General features: G+C 47.3%; 1 protein-coding gene across 6 annotated transcripts in view; it reads right to left on the bottom strand.

The window, feature by feature from the left end:
• Positions 1 to 27,743, bottom strand: part of UBR4 (ubiquitin protein ligase E3 component n-recognin 4) — a 2,945,062-nt gene that overhangs the window by 1,166,235 nt on the left and 1,751,084 nt on the right. For all 6 annotated transcript variants that reach the window (XM_069611069.1, XM_069611071.1, XM_069611072.1 and 3 more), the window contains one exon: positions 11,959 to 12,063. In XM_069611069.1, the coding sequence (XP_069467170.1) occupies positions 11,959 to 12,063 (105 nt within the window). The remainder of the gene's footprint in view (positions 1 to 11,958; positions 12,064 to 27,743) is intronic.

Below are 27,743 nucleotides of genomic sequence, written 5' to 3'. Positions count from 1 at the left end.
ATCACACAGGACAGAGAAATAGGAAGTGATCCCATCAAGGATTTGAATGAGAAGGGTTAATTCAAAAACATTTTGGGAGGATTTGTTGAAATATGATTAGCCCTGATTAAGTCTTACGAGGGTCGAAACACGTGTTGGCTGTCCAATAAAACATCAACTGTCAAATTAGGATTAGTGGTGGTGTTAATCTGATCAATTAGAATTGTATTAGGTTGAGGCGCAATTGGCTAGCGTTGTTACAATACAACTTCCTTAGTGTTGGACTTGTGTTCCGTATAACTCTGTATGGTTTCTTCGTCTCAGTGGTAAACAGTCATTCTTCATTACTGCTGCATTCTTACTCTTCGCAGTACCATACTGATTTCGGTCTTTGGTAATTACATTACAATAGCATATGTATGAGGAGTTTTGGTGTCTGTCACTTAATAGAACCGTATTGCGTGTTTGAGGATAATACAAAGGGAGTCCTTACCCCCAAATAGTTGAGTCTCTCCCTGTGTGGTCCCGGTTATCGTCACCACTAGCAGAAATATTGTGCAGCAGGCTCACCTCCCTAGCCTCACAAGGAAAGGCTAGGCAGGCCTGGGGACAAGTGACTGAATCCCTCGATTCATATTGCCGCGTTTAGTAGCCATACGCGGTAAACGTGAATGTGCACATTAGAAATAACACAGAAATGATAAAAATATAATTGCTGCCACAAGCTTGTCTTTAGGCACATATAAGAGTAATCAAAAATCCTATGTGTAAAAGGCTACGGTGATACAAAACTATCCCCAATGCACTGCATTGTTAGATGCTGTGTGCAATGTTAAAAAGTTACAAAAGGCAGGCTAGCAGTCAGACTTTGGTCTCAGGTAAACCCTTCTTTACTATAAACAGTAGCCTGGTAAGGAGGCCTCTGCAATGCAGAAACACGCCCATGAAGGTTTCAGTCCAAAGAGTAAAGGCGTCCCTGCAAAGAAGCAGAACAGAGGATATAGGTTAAATGCAGCACCACAAGACTCATGAGCTCTGGCATAACGAGGATAGCAAGCCCATCTTCAGACTGGTTGGTCCCACCAGTCCAAGAGCGGAAAGTATGCAGCTAAGGCCTCCCCAGTTAATAAGAAGGGCTTCATGTAAATAATGTTGGCTTTGCCAATGCTGATATAGCAACAGCCCTCCAGAGTTGCTTCAGCTTTGGAAACTTGGATTCCCAAGATGACTCAAACAGTGCCAGATCATCAACTCTTATTATAAATGTAAGCTAAGTGGCGGCACAGCACTCCAATAGTAAGGGACTGCATCATTCTAACAGGTTGATGCTCCCCAGCAATAAGACATCAACATGGTTGGACATCCCCTGTCCCTTTTCCCTGCCTGCACAGGTAATACCAAGTACCAAGGATACTCCCTTGGCCGTCTTTTAGAAATTCTGCATGCCCTTTATAAGGCTATCTCGGAGAGGAGAGGAAGCAAAAAGAAAAGATGCATACAAGTACAGCGCTTAAGCCACATGTCAACTGTTTTGATTAACTGTTACTCAAAAAGGCATTATCATAGTAAGAATGGGTTCCTTGCCACCTGCCTATTCTGGACACATTAAAAAAGTAACAAACAAAAAGATGCTTTAGAGAGAAGAACATGGGACACAGTATGCTCCTGCAGCACACCATTTACAGTGGCTTGTGCTGCATTGTAAAAACAAAGGTGAATGGGAGAAGATTTTGCTGCACTGGTAGCCAGAAGGATTCATTAATGCAATCCAGAAAAGTGGTGCAGTGGGAACGGGACTTCAGTAGGAGTACCTTTGGCCACTAAAATAGTTCTTAAGCCAGGAAAGCAGGCAAAGGAAATTTCAAAAAATGTAGAGGACCCACACAAAGAGTGGTTCAGGAGAAGCTAAAAATAGGATTCTGCCCCAACAATGTGCAAGGAAGCCCACATGACTGCCTGACAGATGTCTAATGCAAAGACACCGTCTGTAGGGCACATTTGGCCACTAGGCCTCTGGTGGAATTGGCCAGAGACCTTAAAGCACGTCTTTCCCAGCCCTGTTCAAGCAATTTGAAAAGGGTAGGACAATCCATCTTGGCAGAGACTGCAACCAGCATTTAAGATGGATTTTCAGCACCAGATTTGTGGGAGATTTCGGATAATCCAACATAGTTGATGAACAGTATATTTGATGCTAGGGACTAGAAAACTATCAATGGAGTATGGACTGAACAGTAAGGCAGACTTCAAGAGATATCCGCATGGTGTAGTGGCATGAATTAGTCTATTTTTGCAGTTAAAATAAGCCTTGGAATGCCTACATTCTGAATGTGACCAGCAATCTGTATACAGATAACAAGGTGGTTAGAATTAGGTAAAGTAGATAGGAGACACCTAGTATGTATTTTCACATGAATGGATTGGCAGGCACCATTTTGCACATAGGGAAAATATTACATGCAGATTCATGGAGCGTATACATTCACTGCAAAGTTGTATTTCTTTACTACAGCACTTAGAAAAAGATTGCCTATTGAATGTATAAGGGATATATATATTTTGAAGGTCAAAATAAGGTACTGAGATACCGTTAACCCACACTCCAGGGACCATCCAAAATTAAAACTGCTCTAAGGGTGTGGAAGGTGGAGAATGACACAAAGGTACCACTATTTTGGCAAACGACGTATTAGCAATAAAGGAAATGGAAATAACCTTTCTAACCCTGTCTCTAAGAGGGGTTTCCCTGCCTCAACTAAATACCAAGGATGTGTCAGAATGTCCATAACTAAAAAGGCCACAGTCCTATGTCTAAACCCTACTTCTATCCCTTACACTAAAAAGCAAAACTAAAGTGGTCTTGGATCTTCTGTCTCCAGAAGAATAACTCATTTCTTCTGGGTGGGTGATCACCATTCAGTTCCAGGATTTTGGGCTGGTTTTCATTTGTACCAGAATTTGCAGTTCCACACACCAAGGGGAATGTTTCCCTTCCTCTGGACTTTCCAAGGCGTATTGCTACAGCTCAATGGACCAGGCGGAATGTCTCCCTTCCGCAGGGCTTTCTGAGCCTTTGAGCGTCAGAAATGGATCAAGTGAGCAGACCTGGTACACATCCCTGCCAGCTACTGCCACAAAGATGATGCACAATTGAGGGTCTCTTCCTCCTTCCGCTGTGGGGCCCGACCCAGTATCTTAGCCTCACTAATGGCTTCAGTAGGCAGACCTGCCAGGAAGATGATGCACAATTGAGGAACTCTTCCTCGTTCTGTTGCGGGTCCCCGACCCAGTACCCCGCATTCACTATGGCTTCGATAACACCAGTTTTCTCTCTTGCTGCATAAGAGTCTTTGCCCAAACTTTCTTATATGGTCTCTCAGGGTCATAGACGCTTTTAGAGAAGTCTCTTGCCTTCCCTATAAGGACCCAGGCATTCCTGTAACTTTCAAGCGGACTCCCGGTCAACCTTCGCGGCCTCAGTCTCTCCAGAGTAATCCGACTACTACTTCTCTGGTTTTCCAGTCTCTTCGCTGTCTTCCGTTGCACCGCATGACCTCATTGGAGCAGGGCGGCGCGTCTCAGTGCGACTACTTTGTTTGGGGCCCTGGACTACATGTACCTTCTCGACCAGCTGGGCCGGCGTGCTCTCATGTCTGGGCATCTCTATCCTTGTGGTCTCAGTCAGGCGATGCCCGGTGGACCAATTAGGGCCTCTTGGAGGTCTCAGTCAGCAGCTTTAACTTCGTCGGTTGCGGTATCTGCACTTCGCAGTGCCTCCAGGGAGGTTTCGACAACCGTCAGTCCATTTTTAAGCCATTGTGCACGCAAAAGCTAGTACGTTCAATCCAATGTTGCAGATGCTTCATGATGGCTCTGTGCGTCGGCCTCGTCGCAGTATGTTGAAATGGAGGTCCAGAGGAGTCAGCCCTACTCTCCCTTGTCACAGTACTAGGGACACAAAGATGTATATGATAATGGAATAGGACAGAGAAAGATTGGGAAGGAGGTGGGAAAGCAGTGTGAGGGGGTTGGAAACACTGTGACCAGGATGTCCCCTCCCTGTATGAGGGGGAACCTCTCCCCATGAGATCTTCCCACCGTGTACCACCCCAGGGGTGGTATCAGGTAGCAGCCTCACCCCCCCTTGCCTCATTGGAAGGGGCTCTCCCCCTTGTGGAGAAGCGACATCTACGGATTCGTCACACTGGATAGGCAAACTCCTTTATTCCACAAGTTGATACAAGCAAATAAAAATGTTTCTCCATTTAGCGTGTTTCTCAACACACTGGTTGCTTGTTCGCATAGTGTATATGAAGTCTGGGCATTACGTGTTTAGGCTTGTGGCGAACAATTCTAATGGGTAATGACCCCATTGGGAGACTATTCCATCTAGAATATCTGTTGAGTTGCCACTCGTGTTCTTCTGGTAGAGGGCATCTGCTTAGAGTGTCTGCCAGAGAACTGAGTCCCCCTGGAATGTGTTAAGAGGTTAGGAACATGTTCCGCTTGAGTGCCCACTTCCATATTTTTTTGGGATAGCCTGTACAGACTTGAAGACTGTGTGTCTCTCTGCTTGTTTATGTAGAACATGGCGGTGGTGCTGTCTGTGAGGCCTGGCAATGTTTAACCTGAAAGATGTTGCTGAAAGTCTTGAAGAGCCTTGAGAACTGCCAGAAGTTCTAGGAAATTGATGTGTTTCTGGGCGGTAGTGCATGTCCACTGGCCGTGGGCTGTGTGGTGGAGGAAGTGAGCCCCCCCCATACGGCGAGTGAGCCGTCTGTAGTTCGGATCTCTTGTGGTGGTGTAATGCAAAAGGGGTTTTCTTTTAGCAGGTTGTCGCTGGACCACCAGTGAAGAGCCTGTACTAGGATTAGCGAAACAACCACTAGATCTTCCCAGTGACCACTTCACTGAGACCATTGTTTCGCTAACCACTGCTTCATTAGGCGCAGGCACGCATGTTGAACCAATTGAATGCATGAGGCCATCATCCTGAACAAGAGTACTGCTTTGCGTACAGTTATTTGCCGACCGCCTTGTAATTAGGTACTTGCAACAACACGTTTTGTACTCTCTCGTTTGATGGGAAAGCCAGTTCTTCTTGTTTTTAAAACAGCTCCCAGAAATGGTCTTACTTGGCTGGGAATTAGACTATTTTTTTCTCGGTTATGGAGAAACCCAAATGGAAAAGGTTTATCCTTCTTTGGGCGTTTTGTCTGCAAATTTGAGGAGACTCCCAGTGATTAGTCAGTGGTCCAGATAAAGGTACACAGGGATTGGCTCTCTGCAGAGCTGTGCTGCTACTACTGCGAGCACCTTCGTGAATACTCTTGGGGCTGAGGCGATGCCTATGAGGAGCTCTTTGAAATGGTAGTGGACGCCCGCTATTTTGAATCGCAGGTATATTCTGTGCATTGGAACATTGAAATATGAAAGTATGCATCTTTCATATCCAATGTTGCCATGCAATCCCCCCATTTTAAGAGGGGGGGGGATCACCTCTTGAAGCGTGGTCATGCAAAACGTTTGAGGTTTGACATATGTTCACAGGGCGCAGACCTAGTACTGGGCGCATGAACAGGTCTTTCTTTGGCACAAGGAAGTAAGTTGAATAAATACCCTGTTTACCATGGTGCCTTTTTCCAGCAGGGTCTTTACTTCCTCCAATAGTATGCACAGCTTCTCTGGTGTCATTTTTCTGTGTTTTAGGGGGCAGTTGGGTGGTTTTCGCAAGGGTTCAATGCAATACCTGCCTGCTACGGTGGACAACACCAACTTGTCTGATGTATCCCCTTCCATGCGTGGGGGAAGTGTGGGATGTGACCTCCTACTGGGGAGGCATGGGAGGGGACATGTAGAGGTGCGTCATTAATTGGGAGGGGTGGAGCCTCACCCAGGTGAGGTTCAGTCTCTTCCTCTGGATCTTTTATGTCCTCTTTGAAAATTAGAAGAGGAAGATTGTCCTTGTGAGGGGCCCCATGTTGAAGACTGTCCACCCTGATTATTTCCGGAAGAGCGTTGGGGCCCTGTCCCCGATACCTCCTGGAGTTTGAGGAACCCTGTTGACATAGGATTTGTTGGTTAGTTGACCGAGGCACTTAAGAGTATCATACTCTTCCTTCGCACACTTAAGGGCATCTTCCACGGCCTTGCCGAAGAGGATGTTGCGTTCCACCTGCATGTTAAGGAGGGTGGCCTGTGTCTCCAATTTAAATCCACACTATCTAAGCCAGGCATGACGCTTGATAAGTGTGCCCTCGGCAATGATGTGGCCAGTATTGTCCGCTGCATCGAGGTTGTTCTTTTATTTGATTTTTTGGATTTGTAAAGCGCACTACAGCCAAGGGCATCGGGACGCAGGTTCAAGAAATTGTCTTAGTTACAGGTAAGAAGGCTTTGCTCAGGGTTACAGCGAGCAAACGCCTGAGAGAGTGACGTGAAGCAAGTACATCAGTGGTTGTGTTGTTACATATATCATACATTGGCAGAGAGGTTTACAAAGCATGGGTAGAGGTAGCATACAGCACTGAAAGGCAGTAAGCCCAGCCAGTCACATTTTATACAAACAACAGAGTTTTGATAGCTTTCCGGAAGGCTGTGTGCGAGTCAATGCTTCTAAGGTGTGGTGGTAGGGAGTTCCAGTGGGTGGTGGTAATGACAGGGAAGCTAGATCCTCCTGCATGAGTCCTCAGGGTTTTAGGAATGGTGATTTTTTAAGTGTATGCAGTTCTTGTGGGTTTGTCTGTGGTAGGTTTGGCAATTCTCTGTACTAGGTAAAGGGGGGCAGTGTTATGGACACATTTGTGTGAGGGCGATAGTTTTGAAAATGATACATTCCTTGATGGGGAGCCAGTGGACTAGTTTCCTGGTTGCTGAGATGTGGACCTTTTTGAATATGCCGGTGGCAGCCCCGAGTGTGATTTGGATAGTCTGGAGTTTTCTGATGTTTTTAGCGGGCATGCCTGGTAGGAGGACATTGCAGTAATCAAGCCGAGACCCGATTATTGCTCTAGCTATGGTGAGGCAATTCTGCTCTGACAAGAAAGGTCTGGCTGAAGTGAGCAGTTTAGAGAGTGGCAAGCAGCAGACACTATTGCGTTAACCTGTCTGACCATAGATAGGTTGGAGTCTATGTAGACCCCCTGATAAATGCTTGCCTTCTGAGATGGTGCTTAGTAGTTGTGATTTTAGGGGTTCTGGAAACGCTTCAAACTGGCGTTCCAACTCATCACACTTATGACCGCCATAGCTAGCTAGGAGGGTAGAATTATTAGCAATTCTAGCCTGATATGCTGCTGAAGATGCAACCGTCCTTCCTAAAGTGTAAATTTGTTAACTTTGTTTGGCGGGGTTTCAACCGATGGTAGAGAAGTACCCGCTCTCTGACTTCCTAGTATTGGTGTCGACAAGAGAGTCAGGTTTGAGCGGACCCCTAACAGAGGGGGTCTGTGGGCACTGGCCTGAACAATTTTTAAATTCTAGGGTTAACCACCCTTGTGCGTAAGCAAGGAGGGCTGTATACATCTTTGTATGGACTAACAGCGGAATGAACTGGGTGGCAGATTCTTTTGTCACCAAGAAATGTCCTCCAAAGTCTTCGTCACCTTGTGCTTCTTGGGTGTCAATACAGAAATGGTGGGCAGCCTTCAGCAGCAGTTTGTTGCACTGAAGCCGATAATTTACAGGTGAAAGCTGCCACAGGCCGACCTTGGTGGTCAGGCGACTGGATGACAGATGTCATCGTAGTACTGGCCCTGACTGCATTGATCTCCCTGGTCTCCCTGAGAGCTGGGGTCTTGTTACCCTGAGGGATCAATATCATACAATTCCTGAGAGGGGTCTTGATAAATGGGGGTGGGGGGACTGGGGCCGAAAGGCTTGGCTATGGGTCAAGACGTGTTATTTTGGCAGGGGGTTGATGTTTTGCGCCCCTGACTGGGAGGGGTCTATAAGGGACCTACGTTCTTCTGGGTGCCTATCCATGAATTCAACAAAGCATGACATCCTTTTCATTATTTTGTTGAATTTTTCAAGGGTCCACTCATAGGAAGATGGAAAATCTGAAGGGGTGGTATGGGAGGGTGTCTGCTCTTTGTGTTGCATTGCCCCTGTAAATGACACCGGAGCAGGGGCAGTTACCCGCACTTGCAGCAGCCTGTGTTTTAAATATGTCCAACACCTCAGAGTGGTTGGTTTTCCGATGACGAGCTGGACTCGTGTCGATGATGCCTCGTTTTCTTACGTGATGAAGAACAGAGTGGCTCCTCGAGTGTGACCTCTTTTTGGCCTTCTGCCGATGCTTTTCTTTCTCCTTTTCGGGGGTGGGCCCTTCCGTCTCAGCCAAGCGACCGCGGCAGGGATTTCGGGGACGGTCGACCCAAAGCATGTTTGGCGACCCTCCCACGAATGGCTTTTGATGCATCTTAAGGCACGACGCACATCCCTCCGTGTTGTGATCCGTAACCAGACACCACAGACAAATGTTGTGCGGGTTGGTCACCAACATTTTGTAATGGCAGTCAGTGCACCATTTAAAGCTCGAAATCCAGTGAGTGGAGATTGCGGTGAAGGTTTTATGAAAGAATTTGCCACATTTTGTCCAAATCGCAGAGTCAAAGACTCGATGTTGTGTTCCTGAAGCAGCGTGCGGAAAAAAGGAACGTAGGTATGGGGCATAGTGTTGTGGTATATATCCAACACCTGACGTCATGTCCGGAGCGGACTATCGAGCAGCAAGTGTCCTGCAGCAGATGTCAACGGTATACAGGCCAAACCTATGCCGATAAGCAGGAGCGATGGAAGGTCCTGCGCCCGTGGTACCAGCCTTGATGCCAGAGAAGCCAAAAGCCAAGCAGTTCATCACAGCCAGTAAATCGAGGGGGAACCAATAAGAATCGGACTGTGTTGAGTGAGAATCTCAAAGTGACAACCTTTGAAACAAAGCAGATTAACTTTGAGAAGGCTACAGGAGGGCAAGGGAAATAGGTCATAGTGGTCATACAGAGGTTCAAGCCAAATCCCAGTACAATCGAACGACTTTGATCTACAAACACTGAAAGAAAGGAAAGTGAATCCCATAGTGAAAAAGAATGTTGAGAAACTAAGGGAATTGAATCCCGTTAATGCAAGAGGGATCTGAGCCCAATCGGGCGAGATCCAGGGGTGACGCGATCACCCAAGAAGATAAAGAAAAGTGGGTCTGAGCCCGACAGAGGGAGATCCAGGGGTGAAGCTATCACCCAAAATTGATTGTTAAAGGACTGTGATATATTGTGAAATACGATACAAAGAGGGTCGGCACCCAGAAGAGGGGGGACCCAGGGGTGAACCCATCACCCAGCGCACAATGGAAAATCAATTTCATTTGTTAAAGGAACTTTTGTTTTGTTGGTTGTTGAACAAATCAGGTCCTCAAAGGAAAGAGATGTTTGAGTGAAACAAAACTTGGCCATCGAAGGCCCTGGTAACTGAAAGCTTGAGAGTTAAAAGCTGAACTATCAACTCGTGCTGGAGAAGCCAGAGACTGCACTGTGCTCCAAGCTTCCACATTACCCCATGCTCGAAACGTGGGGAAGGAAGACCCAGGCTATTGCATCCGGACACATTATTTGAGAACATTTTTTTATTTTCTTGAGAACTATCCCACCCCCTTTTTAGTACTAGTTGTGCGGTTTTGGCAATAGGTTTCTTAGTATAGGCCCTTTTTATTTTGACACAAAGCCACTTGGACTGCCTCATTTTTCATTTGATGGTTGATGCTTGCTCCCATCTTAGATTTAGGTTTAGATAAGGCATTTTTCCAACCTGCACACAGCATTCATTGTTCAATAAACACCCTTAAACTGTGATCACTTGTGTCTGTCTTACTTGTTGTCACTATGAGTTACTCTCAGCCCCCAGTCAAAATGTTTCCGAGCAGCAGATCTGGATGAGGAGATCTATCGGATGAGGAATCTGCGGGAGAAAAGCAATCTATGGAAGTGCTATTACTGTTCCGATATTCAAGAAGGGCAATGGGGACGATCCTAAAAAGTATCGTCCTATTGCCCTTTTTGATGTTAAGGGAAAGATCTTTGGGGCATCTCTCCTAAGGAGACTGAACGAATGGTCTGTCAGGGGATTTCATTTGGATATTTTCCAAACAGGTTTTGTCAAGAGGTCTGAGAACCAGTCCAAATGTTTCCTTGATTAATCTGTTAAAGAGCAGGGCCCTAGCGGGAAGCTCTAGGTTCTATGTTGCCTTCGTCAACTTGGTGCAGGCATTTGACAGTGTGACCAGGCCCAGGTTGTGGGAGAAACTGGCAAGATGGGGTAGTCAGGGGGCATATTGGATCAATTAAAGGCCCTTCACACAGGAACCAGTATTAGGGTGAGGTTGAATGGTGCTGGTGTTTTATCAGATGAAGTACCTACTTTTAGGGGGCTTCAACAGGGTTATTTTGACATAGGGGAGAATTAAAACACTGCAAAGTCTTTCCCAACTAGGGTTGGTGGTACCTCAATTGGCCACCTGTTGTACACCAATGATTAGTATTGATGGAACAGACAGCTATTGGCCTTCAATGCCAGCTCAAGAAACTAGGAGTACATTGACGAGAATGAGTTGGCAATAAACAGTGCCAAAATAAAGATGTCCTTGGGAAATTGCAGTAAAAGATCTAGACAGCAGTTTAATTGGTATTTGGGCATCAAGAGTGGACTCAGTTGACTTATTCAAATATTTGGGGGCATGCATAAATCTGAGAGGATCGAGGCTAAAACAGATGAGATGATCAAAAATAAGGCAAAAATGTTGCCAAACCAAGCGATATTGTTTAGCAAAATCTTTTGACGTTTCTCAATCAAACCGTTGTTAGATTTGTATGAACTGAAACTACAGCAGTTTTGACCAACGGATCAGAAGGTATGTTCTTCATTAGTCACGCCATTTGGCCAGTGGGCCAGGGGCTTTTCTGGAGGGTCTTGCGATTGCCGAGATCCACCCCAATATAGGTCATTAGGTGCTAGTTGGGGTTGATCTCGTTCAAGGTAATGGCGTAATGGCTCAGTGCAAATCCCTGACTCTATTTAGGAAATGAATACTAGAAGCTCCTCTGACTTTTCTGGCCTATTAAAATGGGAACTGGAACTGGGGCGTGACAAAACCCTTACTAAACGGGAAGTATATTGTAGGGACCTACTTGATAGTCTATCGGTTCGTGAAGAAGACCTAAGAATAAACCCAACTAAGGTAAAGATTACTTTGTGGAGAGCAGATTGCATAGTTACACTGGAAGAGGCGAACAAGTTTAAATTATTTAACAATTTGAACCATGAAGTTAGGGCCTAGGGTACTACTCCTAAATGTCTGTCTAAATTTCCAAACAGCTTTTATATGTCCCAATTTATGAGGCTTTGCCTTAATGTATTCCCAACTAAGTAGGTTGTGTCTGTAAGGTCCACCATGAGACCTAGAGATGTGTGATGCAGCTATTGTGGCCAAACCAGATTTATGGAAAACAAACCATTTATTGCTATTTTGGACATCTTTAACTGACCTGAGAACTAAGCACTTTGCAAGCTGTTTGAAAAATGTAAGCTCTTTAACACCCGTGGAATGGTGGAATCACTTATTAAGTGGGGAGCGGATACCTTTGGTCCAGCAGTAGTAAATTTTGTTAGCAAATGTCTTTGTAAAGACATGTTGAATAATTGTCTGAATGTTGGCTGATGGGTTTTTTCACAGGTATAACATTTATGTTTGTGATAAAGGACTTGGAAGATGAGATTAAATCAATTTGTTATAATTGTTTAAGGACTTGTATCTATTCTTCATATATACATTTCTATGCATGAATTTTATTTAGAGGCAGAATTTTTAGATGAGTATATTGGATTAAAAATATAATTTTGATAAACGTTTTGTATTAAGCCATTAATGCAATAAAATAAAAAATAAAAAATGTGAACAGGTAGAACATTGTAACTGTGTGCAGTTACCCGATGCTGTGGTGTCAGACAATGTGCCTGCATCCAGAGAGGAAGAGCTGGGAGCCTGCCCCGACAGTCCAAGACTCTGAAGACCAAGGGCACTGCTACTGCTACCTGCCAAGACAAAGGAACATTGATTAATGTACAAGAATTCAGATCATTCCTCACAACAATCTCCATAGTTTTCATCTCCATTTAGGGTTTAAGGAACAGCTTTTCAGCTAGACAAATTCAAAAGGAACACAGCCATAAAAATATCATGGTAAATAATTACAGGATGTATTTTGACTTTCAACAATTTCTCTGTGCCAAAAAATAACTGACCAGAGAATTTAAAGCAAGAAAATTTATGAGAGATCTAATCCGAGAAAGGTTGCCTTCAGAGGGAAAGAAATGAGAGATCTGTGTGGCAAAGGGCGACATGATCTTGACAAGGTGTGAAAAAATTACCCTTTGGCCAGCATCTTATTTTGTGCATGTCAATTCTGTAGGAATGCACTTTGCATGATAGTTTATGCATGCGATGAGACAGTACAGCCCAATTTACCAATCTGGATGGGTCAACTGTGGTAGCGTACCAGGAAGCAGGCATGAGGGAGTGCTCATCACAAAGACCAGACTGCCATCCTAGAACTGCACTCTAGCCTTTTCACCATTTTTGAATCTATTGCCTTGACAAGTGCAGCCAAAGAAATTGCAGAAAGAGAAGTCCTCGTCGCCACTGACAAGGGGAGGCCATGACAGTATCTCCCTCCCTTTGCCCAAACATCTAGTTCACTGTCATGCACTGTTTTGGACGTCGTCTTTGAGCTACTGGATTGCATGGGCCTCAACATTGTGCAGTACTCTGAGCTCCACAACTTCATGGGCAATCTCATCATGGGAGTCTGAATTTGTGGCTTTGCTAATGGTGTCCACTGGGAAAAGAGGCCCTGCTAGAGCAAAAGTGCTCAGTTCTACTCCTTCATTGCCTGCTGACACGTCCCACAATGCTTTTGTCTGTCTGCTGCTTCATCAAGGGCCTCCTTTGTCATAAGCGTGAAAGAGGTTTTTTGTCTTCACAAACATGAGGTCCACACTCTGAAGTCCTCTTGCCATTGCAGCCCTTTTTACCTTGCTTAAAAACTCTCAGACCCTCGGGGTGTGTCTCAGGCAAATCATTTTTACACTATGATGATTATATCACCCTACATTGGTCTTGGGGAGTAGGTTGTTGGTAGCTGTAATTTAGTTTGGGCTTCAACAGCGGTGCAAGCCCTTTTACCACATTGGTAGCCCAATGGACCTTTTTGGTAGCTATTAGAAAACAAATGTGTTTTTTTAAATGCTTATTTCCAGTTTGTACTTTAAGGCTCCCTTCGTTCAGGGTAACCACGAGAAAGACAGAAAACCCACAGGTTATAACTGTTTGAGCACACAAGTGAGCCTCCATAAGGGTTCAAACTGGGTTAGACCAGTGTAGGTCCCTGGGCTCTCCTCCTTGCTTCATGTGGGGGTAGTCTAGGCTGAGTGGAAGTCCTACTGACAAACCCATATCGTTGGTCATCTGACCCTTTGTCCCCAGACCCCTCTAGTGATTGGTGTGGTGGCCTTTGACCAGCCCTTTTTCCCCCAGTGGTTCTAACGGCCCTGCCCCTCTATCAGCGGCTTGCTTTGCAACATGGAAGAAGAAAGTCTGCTGACCAGCTGAAGGACATTTCCCACTGTTTTTAATCCTTATCTGGACATAGCGGCTAGGTGTAGTGGTTTGAGCCTATGCTTGTTTGGTTTTCCTGCTCCTGGAGGTCTAGCCCCGGCTTCCTGAAATCTCCTGCTGTCGCCGATCATGCTCTGGGTTGAGCCTTCGACGCTGGAACAGTGTTCCAAGTTGTTTATTGCCATTTTTCTTCTATTTACCAAAAATGTCCAACTCTTTACCACTACGGTCTACCACCTTGGTACTGGAAGCTGCTGCTGTCTGGAAGGGAGTTGGGATACCAACACCCCACCCAATATGTGCCTTGGGACTTGCAAAGGTATCCCCAGCAGTTAGCCGAGTGTTGGGATCGTGGTCTGCTCTACGTCGACCCTTTGTTGTCCACAGAGCCTCTGGATTAGTCTTCATGGGTTCCCACGTCTTTTAAGAGTCATCATTGTAGGAAGGTCATTTGATCTTTTCCTTGATCATGGGGGATTGCCATTGGCTTTGAGTTCAAGCCCCTGGGCATCGGATCCTGCAAACTGTACCTAGGAAAGAAACTTGTACTTACCTGGGTTGTTTCGCTGTGCTGGAGCAATTTTTTTAGGAAGTCTCCACTGAGGTTACTTACCTCTGGAACTCAAGGTGAGAAAAAGTTATTCACTGTCAGGGGTCCCTCTGTTCTGAGGTCTGGATTTTCTGCAGAAATGTCACAATGACATTTCCAAATGACTTACATTGGAGCTCCTCCTTATCTGCTGCACCTTCGTCTGGGACTGCTGGTTCGTTCTACGACCTTTGGATCCCTTGTTTGCGTTATCATCTAGACCTCCCTGTCACATGCTGGGGAATCAGCACCTTTGGGGTAAGGTACAAGTTACTGTGAGGAGCCGGAGTAAGGAGACAATGACCCAGGTAGTGGTTTTGCCAATGATGCCCGTTAGGCAGAATTCTCAGAAATGTGCTAATTCACTTCTACCTTAGAGACCCCCAGCTCTTTTTCTGGACTTTAGGACTTTTTAGCTCTCCTGTATTTTTATTGTGATGTATTCTCTGTGTTTATTTTGTGTTTATTTGAGTCTGACAAACTCCATAGGCATCTTTACATTGTGACACACAGCACATTCAGTGCAGTGGCACAGGGAAGTCGCTTTGATTTTCCAAAGGTTTAAATACATTCTCTTGGTGAAACTACTATTTCCAAGAGCAGTGAAGTGAAATTGACTTTACTTACATTTTGTAACTTCTAGACCAAGCGCACACTATCTTACATTAGGGTGCTGGAGGGGTTACTTAGTATCCCCTTGGTCTAGTTTCTCATGTAACATTTTGATGTTACCCTTTCTACAATTTATGGCTGGTGGCAGTTTTTTTTTTTTTTTTTAACTATCATTGTGTGTTTTTACCATAGGCTGCGTTCGCAGCTGCAGTAAAGCACCCATGGCTGCCCATTTCGTCAAAATGGCCCGGTCTTTTTTCGCCATTTCTTGTTGGAAAGGCCCTTCTTGAGATTTACTCTGTGCGCCAAACCATGTTTGGTAGCTTTGTTCGTTTGGTCTTTGGCAGGATTCACGAGTGAAGCTCGCTTCTGGCTCCAGTATGTCTGGCAGGGGCAGGAGGTGAGGGAGGTGCCCGAAACTCCATGCGCTTAATCCCCTTGGTTACAGGAATGCACCCAAAGGTGATTGGCCGGCTGACAGACCGGCAAGGACAGCCACCCTGCTGTGCAATTCACAGCTAGGCTGGAATGAATGGGAGAAACCTGCATAAAAGGCAAGGCTTTTTGGCTTGGAAGGCAGAGTCGACCACTGGACGAAGGAATCCAAAAGAAGAACTTGGAAGAGACGCCTGCTGCAACTCCTGGACTGTTGGTTTGCTCGGTGAAGCCCTGCTGCAGTGCTGAAGCTCTGAATTCGCCTCGACTAGAGAAACCCTGCACGGACAACTTCTCCCCTTGAGTTGGTGGGACCAATCAACTCCAAGGTAAGCCCGTCTGGATATCCTCTCGGAGCTGGCTGTACCTCCACTGCTGTTGCTGTTGGAACCGAAGTGCCAGGGAGAGGAACACCAGATTGTGTGCATTGCTTTTAAGTCGGACCCGAGCGCCAGGAAGATACTCCAGACTTCCCTGAAGCAGGACTGACCAAGCCTGAGCCACCATAACAGAGTGCTGGACCCCAGATGCGTGGAAAGTCCAGAGTGGTATCCGAGAACCGTGGTGTTGCTATTTGCAGTCAGATGCGAGGAGCTGAAACACTGAAGGACTGCTGAATTGAAGTTTGCCCACTGCTGCCGCTGACCTTCCCATTGCAGAGCAAGAGTCCCCAGACATCCTCCCTCTTGTCCCCACGACTGAGGCTGAGGAACAACAGGATCTGCAGAGCTGTACAGACACAGAAGCCAGCTGGAACCATTTCTTCTAACCAGAGGTACTGTAAAGTCTAAGAGAACTTACCTCTTGTCATGTAACCTTACTTGCTCTCAGTTGAGACCTGTCTTGGTTACCTTGCAGAGTTGCTATAGCTTTGCCCTCACAAGCTTCCCAGCTTGTGGCCCTTAAAGTCTATTTGCTATAACCATTTCTAAAAACATTGTGCAAGACTTTTTACCTAACTGCAAAGAAGATCTTCAGCTCCCGTGACATTGTGCAATTAACATTGGCTGTCCTGGTTCCCTCAGAAACTATTCTTACCCTTTACTCTGTGCTTTATCTTTTCCCCAGGAAAGGGTTAAACTTATTTTACATTGGAAGGTTTTTAAACGTACTTACCTGTTTGTGAATTATTTGTTAACCTTGGTTTTATTCATCTATTCGATCTTTTACACCAAACTCAGTACTGCGCCAAATGTACCAGTGATAAATCAATGTCCACAGTGTCCTAGCTATTTAAGTCACCTGAGGGTGTAGGAAGTGTCTGTGTGCCATCCCCAATCGGTATCATCTTATTTGAAGAAACTAAGTTTGTGCTTTGAAGTGTATTATAAGTATTACATATATTGCTCACTTCTGAAGAAGGCTTATACAACTGACTGTGAAATAAATTAATAATTTTTTATCACAGAACCTTGAGTATCAGTGTTTATTTGGATAACTGTACTGTACAACTCGGTGTTAAAACATTACTGCTCACATTAATCTCTCTTGAGATAAGCCTGGCTGCTCAGCCACACTACCAACCTCTGCAGTTCAGACTTCTACCAAATGTTGGGTCCCTATTGCCAGAAGGTCAAGATTATTGTAGTGCAGTGCACCCAAAGGGTACTGCATCCAATCTTGTCTAACAATGCCTTTATTCAAATAATAAAGGGGAGGGGGGAGTGGGTAGGAAAAACACCTTACTAGCCCCAACTATGAGGGGTTTCCCTGTCTCAACAAAACGTACTAATGGACCAGTCTTTGTCAGGATGTCCAAATTAATGTCCACTGTCCTGTGTCAAAACCCTAATGTGACCCTCACACTATGTTACAAAAACCTACCACAAGGAAAACCAATACGTCTTCTGGTTGCTTCTCTGCAAGCAGAGGGTATTTTCTAACATAAAGCTTCAATCTGTAAAGTGTTCACAACTTTATTGTACTGGCATCAAAACAATGCACAGGGGACAATACACATCCTTGGTGTTTCCTGCTAAAACTACAATGAATATTAAGTAATTCTAACTTCTAGACTGTTAGATTAAACTCCACTGTGGAACGAAGAGTGCATAAGGAACAGGTTACTTACCTGTAACTATTGTTCTCCAGCATGGGTCTGGAATTAATTCACATGCTCATGAATATTCGCAGTCGTCAGGCCGGGAATCCTCGGTAAAAAACAGTTTCACTTTCACTTACAAACTGTATTTCTCCTCTAAACCAATCACTGTCCTCTGGGTCATACAGCCTCCAGCCAGTCATCTCGCTAAGCCCCTTCTCTAGCAGCCATCTTCAGATTTGGTAAGCACGTAAAGTGTAAGTATGACCAAGAAGAGCTGCAGATGGTTAGAAAGGAGGGTTCGCATGTGAATCCATGCCAGACCCATGCTGGAGAACAATAGTTACAGGTGAGCAACTTGTTCCTTCTCCAGCATGGGGTCAGGCATGGATTCACATGCTCATGAATAACAAATACATAACAGTACAACATTACACAACCACAGGAGGTAGCAAGGCTCCACAGAAGCAATTACTCTTACCTCTGGAACATACCTCAAGCAAACAGGTTTGCCCTGGACAAGGCCAAGGACAAGGCCCTTCAATGGTTCACAGGACCAAAGTTCAGGACCAGTTGAGACGCCTTCCAAATACTCTTTGTGCGTGCGTGTCACGTAGAACTACAGGGCAAAAGCAACATCCAGCGAGTGCAAGGCCCTTTCAGCTGGTGGCGCTGGCTTCAGGAAAAACACAGGTAACACCAAAGGCTTGTTGAGGTGGAATTCCAAATGAACCTTCAGCATGAAAGAGTGGTGCGTCCGCAGCACCACCCTCGACTCGTGGAAAGTCAGATATGGCTGAGGTGATGACTACAAAGAAAGCTGTTTTCGACGAGAGGAACTTGAGGGGCCTGATGCATAGCCTCGAAGGCCCCCCCCCCCCTCCCATGAGCCTCTTCAGCACCACGTTGAGTTCCCACGCCAAGGCAGGAGCCTTCACCTGCAGGAAAGGTTGAAACAGTCCTTTGAGGAACTCCTTGACGAGACGGTGAGACCAAAGAGAAGATCTACCTGGAGTAGCGGGAGATAGTCGCCAGATGCACCTTGATAGAAGCATGCGGCAGTCCCGCCCTGGCCAAGGACAAGAAGTCTCGGGAGGATAACTCTGAGGGGTCCAAGCTTAGAAACCTCTGGGTATTAAGCGCGTTATAAATAACCCATTACAATTACATCATAAGTATGGAAGAATCCGCGGGGCCGTGACCCGAAGAGGGGCGATCTTCTGCAACCAGCACCACGCAGCGAAATGCTTCCACTTATGTCCGTAGCACTTCACAGTCGACAACGTTCTGGCCTTGGCCAAAGACCACCCTGCAGTCTGCTGGCAACTCATAACCTCCAAAGTCTAGGGTTGCAGGAGCGAAGCCCTCAGATTCAGCGATGCTGGGTCGTGGTGCAGGATTGCACCTCCTCCTCTGGTGAGAAGATCTGGGACCACTGGCAGTTTGACTGGAGGCGACGCTGACATGTTGAGAAGGTCCGGGTACCAAATCTGCCTTGGCCACGCCGGGGAGATGAGCATCATCCTGTATCAGCACTGTGTGAGTGTGTTGATCACTCGTAGCAGGAGAGGTAATGGCGGGAATGTGTACAGACAGGCCTTATCACAGGAAGGAGAATGTGTCCCCAAGGCTCCTCGGTTGGTGGAATGTGCTGCCAAACCTCTGGCATTTGAAGTTCGCCGTCGTCGCAAACAGATCGATCTGGGGCCTGCCCCACTTGGTGAAGATTCGATCCCCCTGGTCCTGCAGAAGTTGCTATTCGTGGCAGGTGCGCAACTCCCTGCTGAGGGAGTCGGCGATGGTGTTCTTGACTCCCGCCAGGTGAAAGGGGATGAGGAACATCTCTTGTCTGACGGCCCAGTGCCACAAGTGCTATGCCTCTTTGGCGAGTGCTGTGGATCGAGTGCCCCCCCCTGCTTCCCGATGTAGAATATTGTGGCGGTGTTGTCCGTGAAGATCCTAACCACCTTGCCCTTCAGAGACGGGAGTAATGACTTGAGGACCCAGACCACTGCCGCAACTCCAGGATAGTGATGTGAAGATCCTTCTCCTCAGTCAGCCACAGGCCTCTGGCTTGCAGTCATCCGGTGTGGGCTCTGCAGCCTTCCAGGGAAGTGTCCGTGGTGACCGTTTCCTGGTATGGGGGGACTTCAAAACCCTGTGTCCTGGGTGACAGAGTGAATGCCCCACTACCTTAATTGCCCAACGGAACTCCTTGTCAAACGGGATCTTGTCAGCAAAACTTCCAGAGACCTGTATCCAGCGAGCGTCCAGGAACCTCTGAAGAGGTTGCACCGTAACCTGCAGAGCTGGGACCACTGGCAGTTTGACGGGAGGGCCTTCAGCTGGCAGTGCCGTCCCTGCACTACGAAGTTTAGGAACATTCGGTATTTCTTGTACTTTTTGACTAAAATAAAAGTATCTGGACTAGACTTCAGAACTCCAGAGCCGCCGTGGAACCAGCTCTATCGCCCCTTTTTGCAGAATGCCCCATACCTCCTCCAAGAGTTGAGGGATGTGCTTTCCCTGCCGGGCCAACGGAGGGATCCGCGGAAACCTGTGCTGAAACTCCAGGGTATGTTCGTGGACGAGAGCATCCAGCACCCATCCGTCCGTGGTGATCTTCTCCCACACGCTGACGAATTCCATCAGCCGGCCTCCCACCAGGGTGCACAGGTGGGGGCCCGGCGTCCTGGCCAGTTCAGCCCTGCTTCGGCGCAGGCGTCCTGCCTTCCGAGTGATCCCCGCTTTGACCACCTCCACCTTAGTCCTGGAAATAGCCTCTGCAGGTCTCCTGGGTCGTGGACATGGATGGCTGGCGATACGAGGAGACATTTTTCATCAATCTGCTTGGCTTCCCACTTGAGGAGCGAAAAGAATGGTGTTGCTGGAGCAGGCCCAGGTCATGGGCCATAGCTGTATCTGCCTTGATGGCCTGCCGGGATTCGTCGACGACCTTCCCAAAAACGTCTTCTCCGTCGTACGGCATGTCCATTACCCTTACATGGACCTCCTGGCAGAAATTTGGGGCCTTCAGCCATCCTTGACGATGGAGGCAGACAAAGTTTCCCATCGGCCGGAAACCGTGTGTCGGCGATGTCCAGCGCCACTGTGATGGCATGGTCCGAAGCCACCTCTCCCCTCTTGGAAGAGGGCGTCATCCTCTTGCCATCGGGTGAAACTCCAGAATCGGGCTCAACTTGTACCACAGCTCCCTGTCATACCTGGCCAGGATTGCCTGCACGTTGGCCGCCTTGATGGTAGAATCTGCAGTGTAAATAAGCTTCCATCCCATGGCGTCCAACTTCTTCCCCTCACTGTCCGGAGGGACCGAGGATGATGAGCAAGGTTTCGACAACCTATTCCTCGCGGTTGGAAAAACCACAGAGTCTGCCGATGGTTGCAACCGTAGGCCCCTGTGTGCGGACTCCGGCACCCGGTACTTCTCCAGCCTATCCCGTTTGGCTGGAGCTGTGCAAGGGTTCTTTCAAGAGGGCCAGGCCCTCCTCCCACACGTCATTGAGAAGGGGTACAGCCATGATGGTCTTCCTTTTGGCCTTGCGCCTTCTTGGTCTCCTCGGGCATAAGCTGGAAAAGTTTGGCGGCTTGGGCGACCATGAAATTGAATGACCCCACCTCATTCGTTAGGGATGCCCTTGGCTGAGGGAGCCCGCCTGCCATGACTATTTCATAGTCAGTCGACGCCTTGGCTGTATCCGACCCCGGATGACGCAACCTTTTCTTTGCCGTAGGCTGATCAGGGGCTTGGGGAGCCATAGGGACCGGGGCCTGCGGCATCCTCTTCAGGATCTCCGACACCAAACTGAGTAGGGGTGACAGAATGTCCAGAGATGCATCTCATGGCTGAGCTGGGTTGATTGGAGCACTAGGCTGCTGCCATCGTCCTCCTCTGCCAAGTCCTTGTCCTCCCACCGCCCCCCACTTTTTCCATCCTGAGGGGTTGGAGCCGAGCTTAGCGACAGCATCCTCTTCTCCGCCATGCCAGCAAACTTCGCCAAAGTCACTCCGGCGGATTCTCGCCTCAGGGGCAGACACCCACTGCGCTGTTGGGGCTGACTACCTTTACAGGGTTATCCCCTTGTGCCTTTGTTAGAGCAGCCACCACCAGCTCCGTCGTCGATGAAGACTTCTCTTGAGCCGACTGGACCTTCCTGGGCATCTCGGCTGTCATCCCCTCCAACCCTAGCTGCTCAGGTCCCTCCCGCAGCTTAGCCGGGTTGGGCAACTTCCTCTTGGAGGAACTCGATCGTTGGCTGGTAATGGAGGCAGATAGTGATATCGAATGCACACTGCCCAACGCAGGACCTGCTTGCGTGGTGTCCCCTTTGGAACCGGACTTGCGAAGCTTGGCCTTCTCTTGGGCCCCCGCAGGGGAGGCGCCCTCAAAGAACTTAGAAGCCTGCTTCTCGGACCGGCCGGTCCTTGGTGAGGCACAAGCATGGGGCAGAGGCCTTGGCGTTCAGCCACGCCGCCAGTCTACTGTGTCGATCCTTCGTAGTCTTCTTGGAGAAACCGAGGAAGATCTTACATTCTCCATCCTTGTGGTGTGGATGAAGACCGTAGCAGCATTGGAGGTGCTTGCCTTCCACAAACACGTTCCGTAGCCAGCACTTGGTGCAGGCCCTGAAGAGGGATCGTCCTTCCTTCTCCTCTGTCATGGCCAGAGGTGCGGAGTAGGACCGCTGGCCTTCTGTAAACTTCGAAGAAACTTTGACGATCCTCGACCCTTGAGGGGCGCTGAAATTCTGACAAACAGATTCCTGCTGTCGGCAGATGGAGAGAAAAGCATGGAGGCTCTTTTTTGAACAACAATAGACACTTTCTCTGTCGAAAAACAAAAAAAATGTAGTAGCTCGGAGCAAAACTCGAAGACTCCCAACACTGAAACGTGCGGTAAAAATCTGAAGATGTGTCTTAGGGAGAGGACTGTCATTGGCTGGGGGCAGTATGACCAGAGGACAGCGATTGATTTAAAGGAGAACTACCATTTGTAAGTGAAAGTGAAACCTTTTCTATTACCGAGGATTCCCGGCCTGATGTGGAATATTCATGAGGATGTGAATCCATGCCAGACCCCATGCTGGAGAAACAAAACTATGTTCTCCCAAAATAACCTGCCAAGTAAGTTTGTTATGTCTCATTACAGCTGCTGGTCATTGTGGCGCCGAGGCCATATTTGATATGCTGGTGCATTATGGAATTCCAACATGGCTGCTGGGAATTGCCGGTCCTGTACAACTAGTCTGCTGCTGCCGCCTTTGGAAGGACTCTGCCTATCTGTGATCATGTGACACATTATATTCCGCCGGTTCCTGTGTAACGGCGCGTCGCTTCTCTTGTTCTAGACGCTCCGTAAGTTCTGTAACCTAGGGAAACTAACCTTCTTACCACTGGTGTTCCTTTTATGCTTAACTTTTGCTCTTGTTACAGATCCTCTGACTTTGCGGTTACACCCACTCCTGTTTCTCAGACTCCCCACGGGTCCGTTGCAATGCCCCAGTCCACGTCTCCAACACGTAAGTCAAACTTCCGCTTTCCTTCATCTTTAACTTGCAGGGACGCAAGGACTTGGTAGGGCTATCTACAGTGTTTGTATTTAGTGCAGCCTTGACAGAGCAACAGATCTAATCCATCTCTCTACAGGGATTCCGCGAAAGGAGCTTCGCTCGTTCCACTGACCACCACGGAGCAAATACGGAAACATTCTGCTTCCGTAACACACAGAGCCCAGTAAGTTCATCAAGGAGCGAGAGCAGGCATCATATTGGAATCAGGAAACTTCTTTTACTTATTCATTCTCCGCTTCTACAGCTCTTACCAGGTATTAGAAAGAAGTTCCGATCCTCATACGCCTCTGCTGTCGCCTACTGATAGGAGACTTGCATTAAGTAATCCCAGGTGCCACCCCGTTCCTCTCTTCTTTTTATGTTCCATTTTCTCTTCCCATTCATACTTACCCTTTACTTAATTTCGACAGAAGGTAGCATCATCTCAGCCTTTGGAAGACTCCAGTCCAGTAATCTCCATTCTGTGGGTCCGAAGATAGAAGAGCTGCCACAACCTTCGCTCTCAAATCCGGCATAGGGTTTTCTCCCCCAAAGGGTTTCCCTGGGGGTTTTGCATCTCTCCAATTCCTGTCCTGGTCAGGCAGAGGGACGTAAAGTTCACAGGGGGATTTTCCTGTCGTCAAGGAATTGCAATCTGCTCAGGTTAGTGGCAAACTGCATACTCTCAACCTGATCTGTTACAAAGTTTCTCTTACTTGCTAAACTATCCACTATTTGGGAAAGGATATTCTTCCTTGTAAAGTGGGTTTTGAATGACAGGGAGGACAATCCACTTCCCTTGGTCTTTCCTTGGAGTGTTAAAGGTGAACAGCTACCCAAACAATGTTTCTATTTTCTGGCAAACTATTTACTCCCTTTTTCTAGGACCGATAACAATCTTCCCTTTATTGGTTCACTGGGACAAGGAAGAGTCTACGCCCAACAGGTATAGGAATAGTGTATATCCCTGGTGGTTTTCTCTCCTTGGTTCTAGTTGGAAGAATGTACAGTGTTTTGATCAATAAGTAATAATTGCACTATGTGCCAACCTTTGTGACTTGGTGTTTTGAGGTCTGTGCACTCCACAGTGTCCTGGCCAGCCACCTCCAGTCGGCGACGTCTGAACACGTTGCTCCTTTCTCCCTTCATGGGTTTTCACAACCCCCTCCTCGCACTGTAAGAGCATGGCCTGCGTTTGACAATTGATGCCTCATGTGCAGGTCGACGCCTTCACAGCTGTCAGTGGTGTTACCTTGGGGTAGCCACCGGTCCACCCTGTTGACTTTTTTTCAGCGCTGTCACCCAGTTTCCGTTGTAGCTGCCTGTCTTTGTCTGAGTTCTGCAGGAGATGGGCCTTCACTCCTTAATCGCACGCAAAGCAGCTGCTCCTTGACTGTGCACTTCGGCTCCGATTTCCAGAGGCCGTCTGTCAGCCTTAATAAAAACGCTATTTATTCTCAAGCATCTAATTTTCTCCATGGAGGTGATATTTCTTTGAGGAGCGCTGGTTTCAGCAGGCTCTCAAACTCCGCAGATGGTTTTCTGCCTTCTCCATGTCAGTAAGTCAGTTTGTTTTTCCATTTATCAATGGTATTCCTAAAACCGACTGGGAAATGTCTTTCTCACGCTCTCTGCAGTTGCCGAGTGCACGACGCACCAAATCTCTTGTTTCTTTCTTTAATTGTGCTGCTCGCCACAATGTATCAGTGCAGCCTCTCTCAGCATACATTTTTACAGGTGCTTTCACCTGTGACACGATGGGCCTCATTCCAAGTTTGAACGGCACCCACCAGTAGACTTTTACGGAAGCACCAGCACTGTCGCGCACAGTGCCGGTGCTTCTGTCCTCCCCATTCCCATTGAGTCATCTAGGACTCAAATGATAATGGGGAGTAACATTCTCCAGGCGCCTGGCTTCACGGATCGCAAGGGCTGTAATGCCCCAGTGAATACCTAAAGCCAGGCACTGGAAAAAAAACAACTCAGGCGGCAGACTTCTGTTTCTACCAGCCCAGCACGGCTACCCATCTGGGTTGCAATGAGGACTAATGTGTCTTCTGTGCAGCCGTCTGTTGCACCATGCAGTGAGGTTCCCGTTGCGTTCCTCTTGCGGTAAAGTATATGCTCTCCCGAAGCTTCTATTAACACTTCTTTGAAGTTCCTCGTTCGTCCGCCACCACACAATATTCTCCTGCTTTCTTCCTTTTACAGTATGAAAACTGCTTCTGCTACCACAGCTGCTACTACTACTACACTAACCTGTGTTCCGTTTTCTGTAGGTGTTTATGGCTAAGTGAGTTTTCCTTCCTTTATAGCCACTAGAACGTTGGTGACACTTTTGCATCACTTCTCTGTGGGGTCTCCTTGTCACAACTACAAATGTGGTAAATACTTTCTTTTTGGAATAATTTAGTAAACGTGGCCCAACAGGTTTTAGAGGATGGGAAAACACAGTGGTATGACATACAATCATCAGAAATACGATTACGGTGAGTAATGTATGTGGTTAGATTCACATGCTGTGCATATAGTCCGACATCTAGTGGTAATCACAGATCTAGTGTTAATCACAGAATATTGCATCTTTTGTTCGAAGATTGAAAGGGACGTTGACACAAGTGTGACTGTAACACTATCCCCAACATGAAGTGTAGTGTACCCAAAGTCCCTCATGTCTCGAGGTCCCACTGGTTGTTTTTTTCTGCCGTGAGGAAGCCTTATAGTTTGCTTGAGCGAGTACAAAGAGAGAAGGTGTATGAAGTCTATGTTCTCTCTACTCCAAGAGGGGAGGAATGGTGGGCGCATGTGAATCTAAGCACATACAATCATCAGAAATACGATTACATTGAGTAATGTATGTCTTCTGATGCTTGTGGATCTGCTTAGAATCACATGCTGTGCATAGACTAGCAAGCAGTACCCAGAGATGGTGGTGGGATGTGTAAAGGAACAGCAGCAAAGAGATGTCTTGGCACCGCTTGTCCCACCTGAGAATCAGACCGAGAGTGTGCATCTAGGCAGTAGTGTTGTGTAAAGGTGTGTACAGAAACCCAGGTTGCTGCTTTGCAAATGGAATCTAGAGAAACATTTGCAATAGATTCTATGGTAGCCCCTGTGCCCGAAGTTGAGGGAGCACTAGGCGTGAAGGGTAGATCTCTCTTGGCAAGAGTGTAACACAGTGTGATGCAGTTTACGATCCACTTGGAAGTAGCTATTAGAGACAGGGTCCCCTTCTCTAACAGCTGCCACGGATACCAAGAACTGGTTTGTCTTTCTTAGTGGTTTTGTCTTTTTCGGATAGTAAATTACCGCTCTCCTCACATCTAGTGTGTGAAGGCTCCTTTCTTCCACATTAGTGGGGTTCTCAAAAAAGGTTGGTTTTTCTATGGACTGGTTTACATGGAACTTTGAGAAAATGTGTGCGCAAAGCGTGGGTCTGTGCGCAAAACCCCCTTGTCTGTGTGAATAGTGACAAAGGGGTCCTGAACAGAAAGGCCCGCCAGTTCACCAACTCTTATTATAGAGGTGATAGCCACTAGGAAGGCGGTCTTGTAGGTGAGTGCCTTAAGGCTAGCCTTGTGTAGCGGTTCAAAAGGAGGTCCCATTAGTCTGGTAAGAACAACATTCGGGAGTTGGGTTGGCGATAGGTGGATGAAGTCTCTTTACCCCCTCTATAAAGGCATTAATCGCAGGAATATTTCAACATGAAACCCTGCTCTGGGACGTGGTGTATGCTGATAGAGCAGCTAAGTGGACCTTTAGAGAATTGAAAACCAGTCCTGAATCTAGAGGTGGGTTAGGTACAGGACAATATATTTAGGGGAACAATCAATAGCACTGATGCCCTTGGTATTACACCAGGAAAGGAACAAGTTACTTACCTGTAACAGTTGTTCTCCAGCATGGGTCTGGCGTGGATTCACATGCTCATGAATATTCCCTGTTGTCAGGCTGGGAATCCTCAGTAAAAGAAAAAAACTGTTTCAGTTTCGTTTCCAAACTGTCTTTCGCCCATAAACCAATCACTGAGCTCTCGGTCATACTGCATCCAGCCAATGACTGCCCTCTACCTACGGGCCTCCTCCGGCAGCCATCTTCAGATTTGGTAGCACGTAAAGTGGCAGTAGGACCAAGAGACGAGCCACAGAGGGGAAGGCGGGAGGGTTTGCATTTCAATCTATGCCAGACCCATGCTGGAGAACAACCGGTACAGGTAAGTAACTTGTTCCTTCTCCGGCCTGGGGTCTGGCATGGATTCACATGCTCATGAATAAAGAATACACAGCAGTACATACATGAACAACCATGGGAGGTGGCAAGGCTCAACAGAAGCAATCTCTTACCTCCTCACCAGGCTCACCTTCAAGCGAACAGGTTGCGCAGCATTGCTTGGCCGACTCTGGACTTCCTCCTGGAATCCCTGTCAATGCAGTAGAATTTTGTGAAGGTGTGCGTCGACCTCCACATGCGAATGTCCAGCAGGGGCACACCAGACAGGAACGCCGTTGTAGCAGCGATCACTATGGTAGAATGGGCGCTCAGATGGCCAGGCAAATGTCGGTTTGCCAACCGGTGACAGCAAGTGATACAGCCTGAGAGCCACCTGGAAATGCAAGACTTGGACAGAGCAATCCCATGGTTCATAGGACCAAAGTTCATCAAAAGTTGAGACGTTGTCCAGAAACTCTTTGTTCGGGCCACAGAAAACTTCAGCGCTCTAGCCACATCCAAGTGCAAAGACCTTTCAGCCGGCGTCGAAGGCATCGGAAAAAACACAGGTAACACCAAGGGCTCGTTGAGATGAAATTCCGACAGCACCTTGGGCAGCACAACCCTCGTCTCGTAGAAAGTCAA

This window comes from Ambystoma mexicanum, chromosome 8, assembly GCF_040938575.1.
Source record: "Ambystoma mexicanum isolate Mex_15411 chromosome 8, UKY_AmexF1_1, whole genome shotgun sequence".
Lineage (NCBI taxonomy): Eukaryota > Metazoa > Chordata > Amphibia > Caudata > Ambystomatidae > Ambystoma > Ambystoma mexicanum.
Note: the sequence above shows the minus strand (reverse complement) of the source record. Positions and strands in the feature narration are given on the sequence as shown.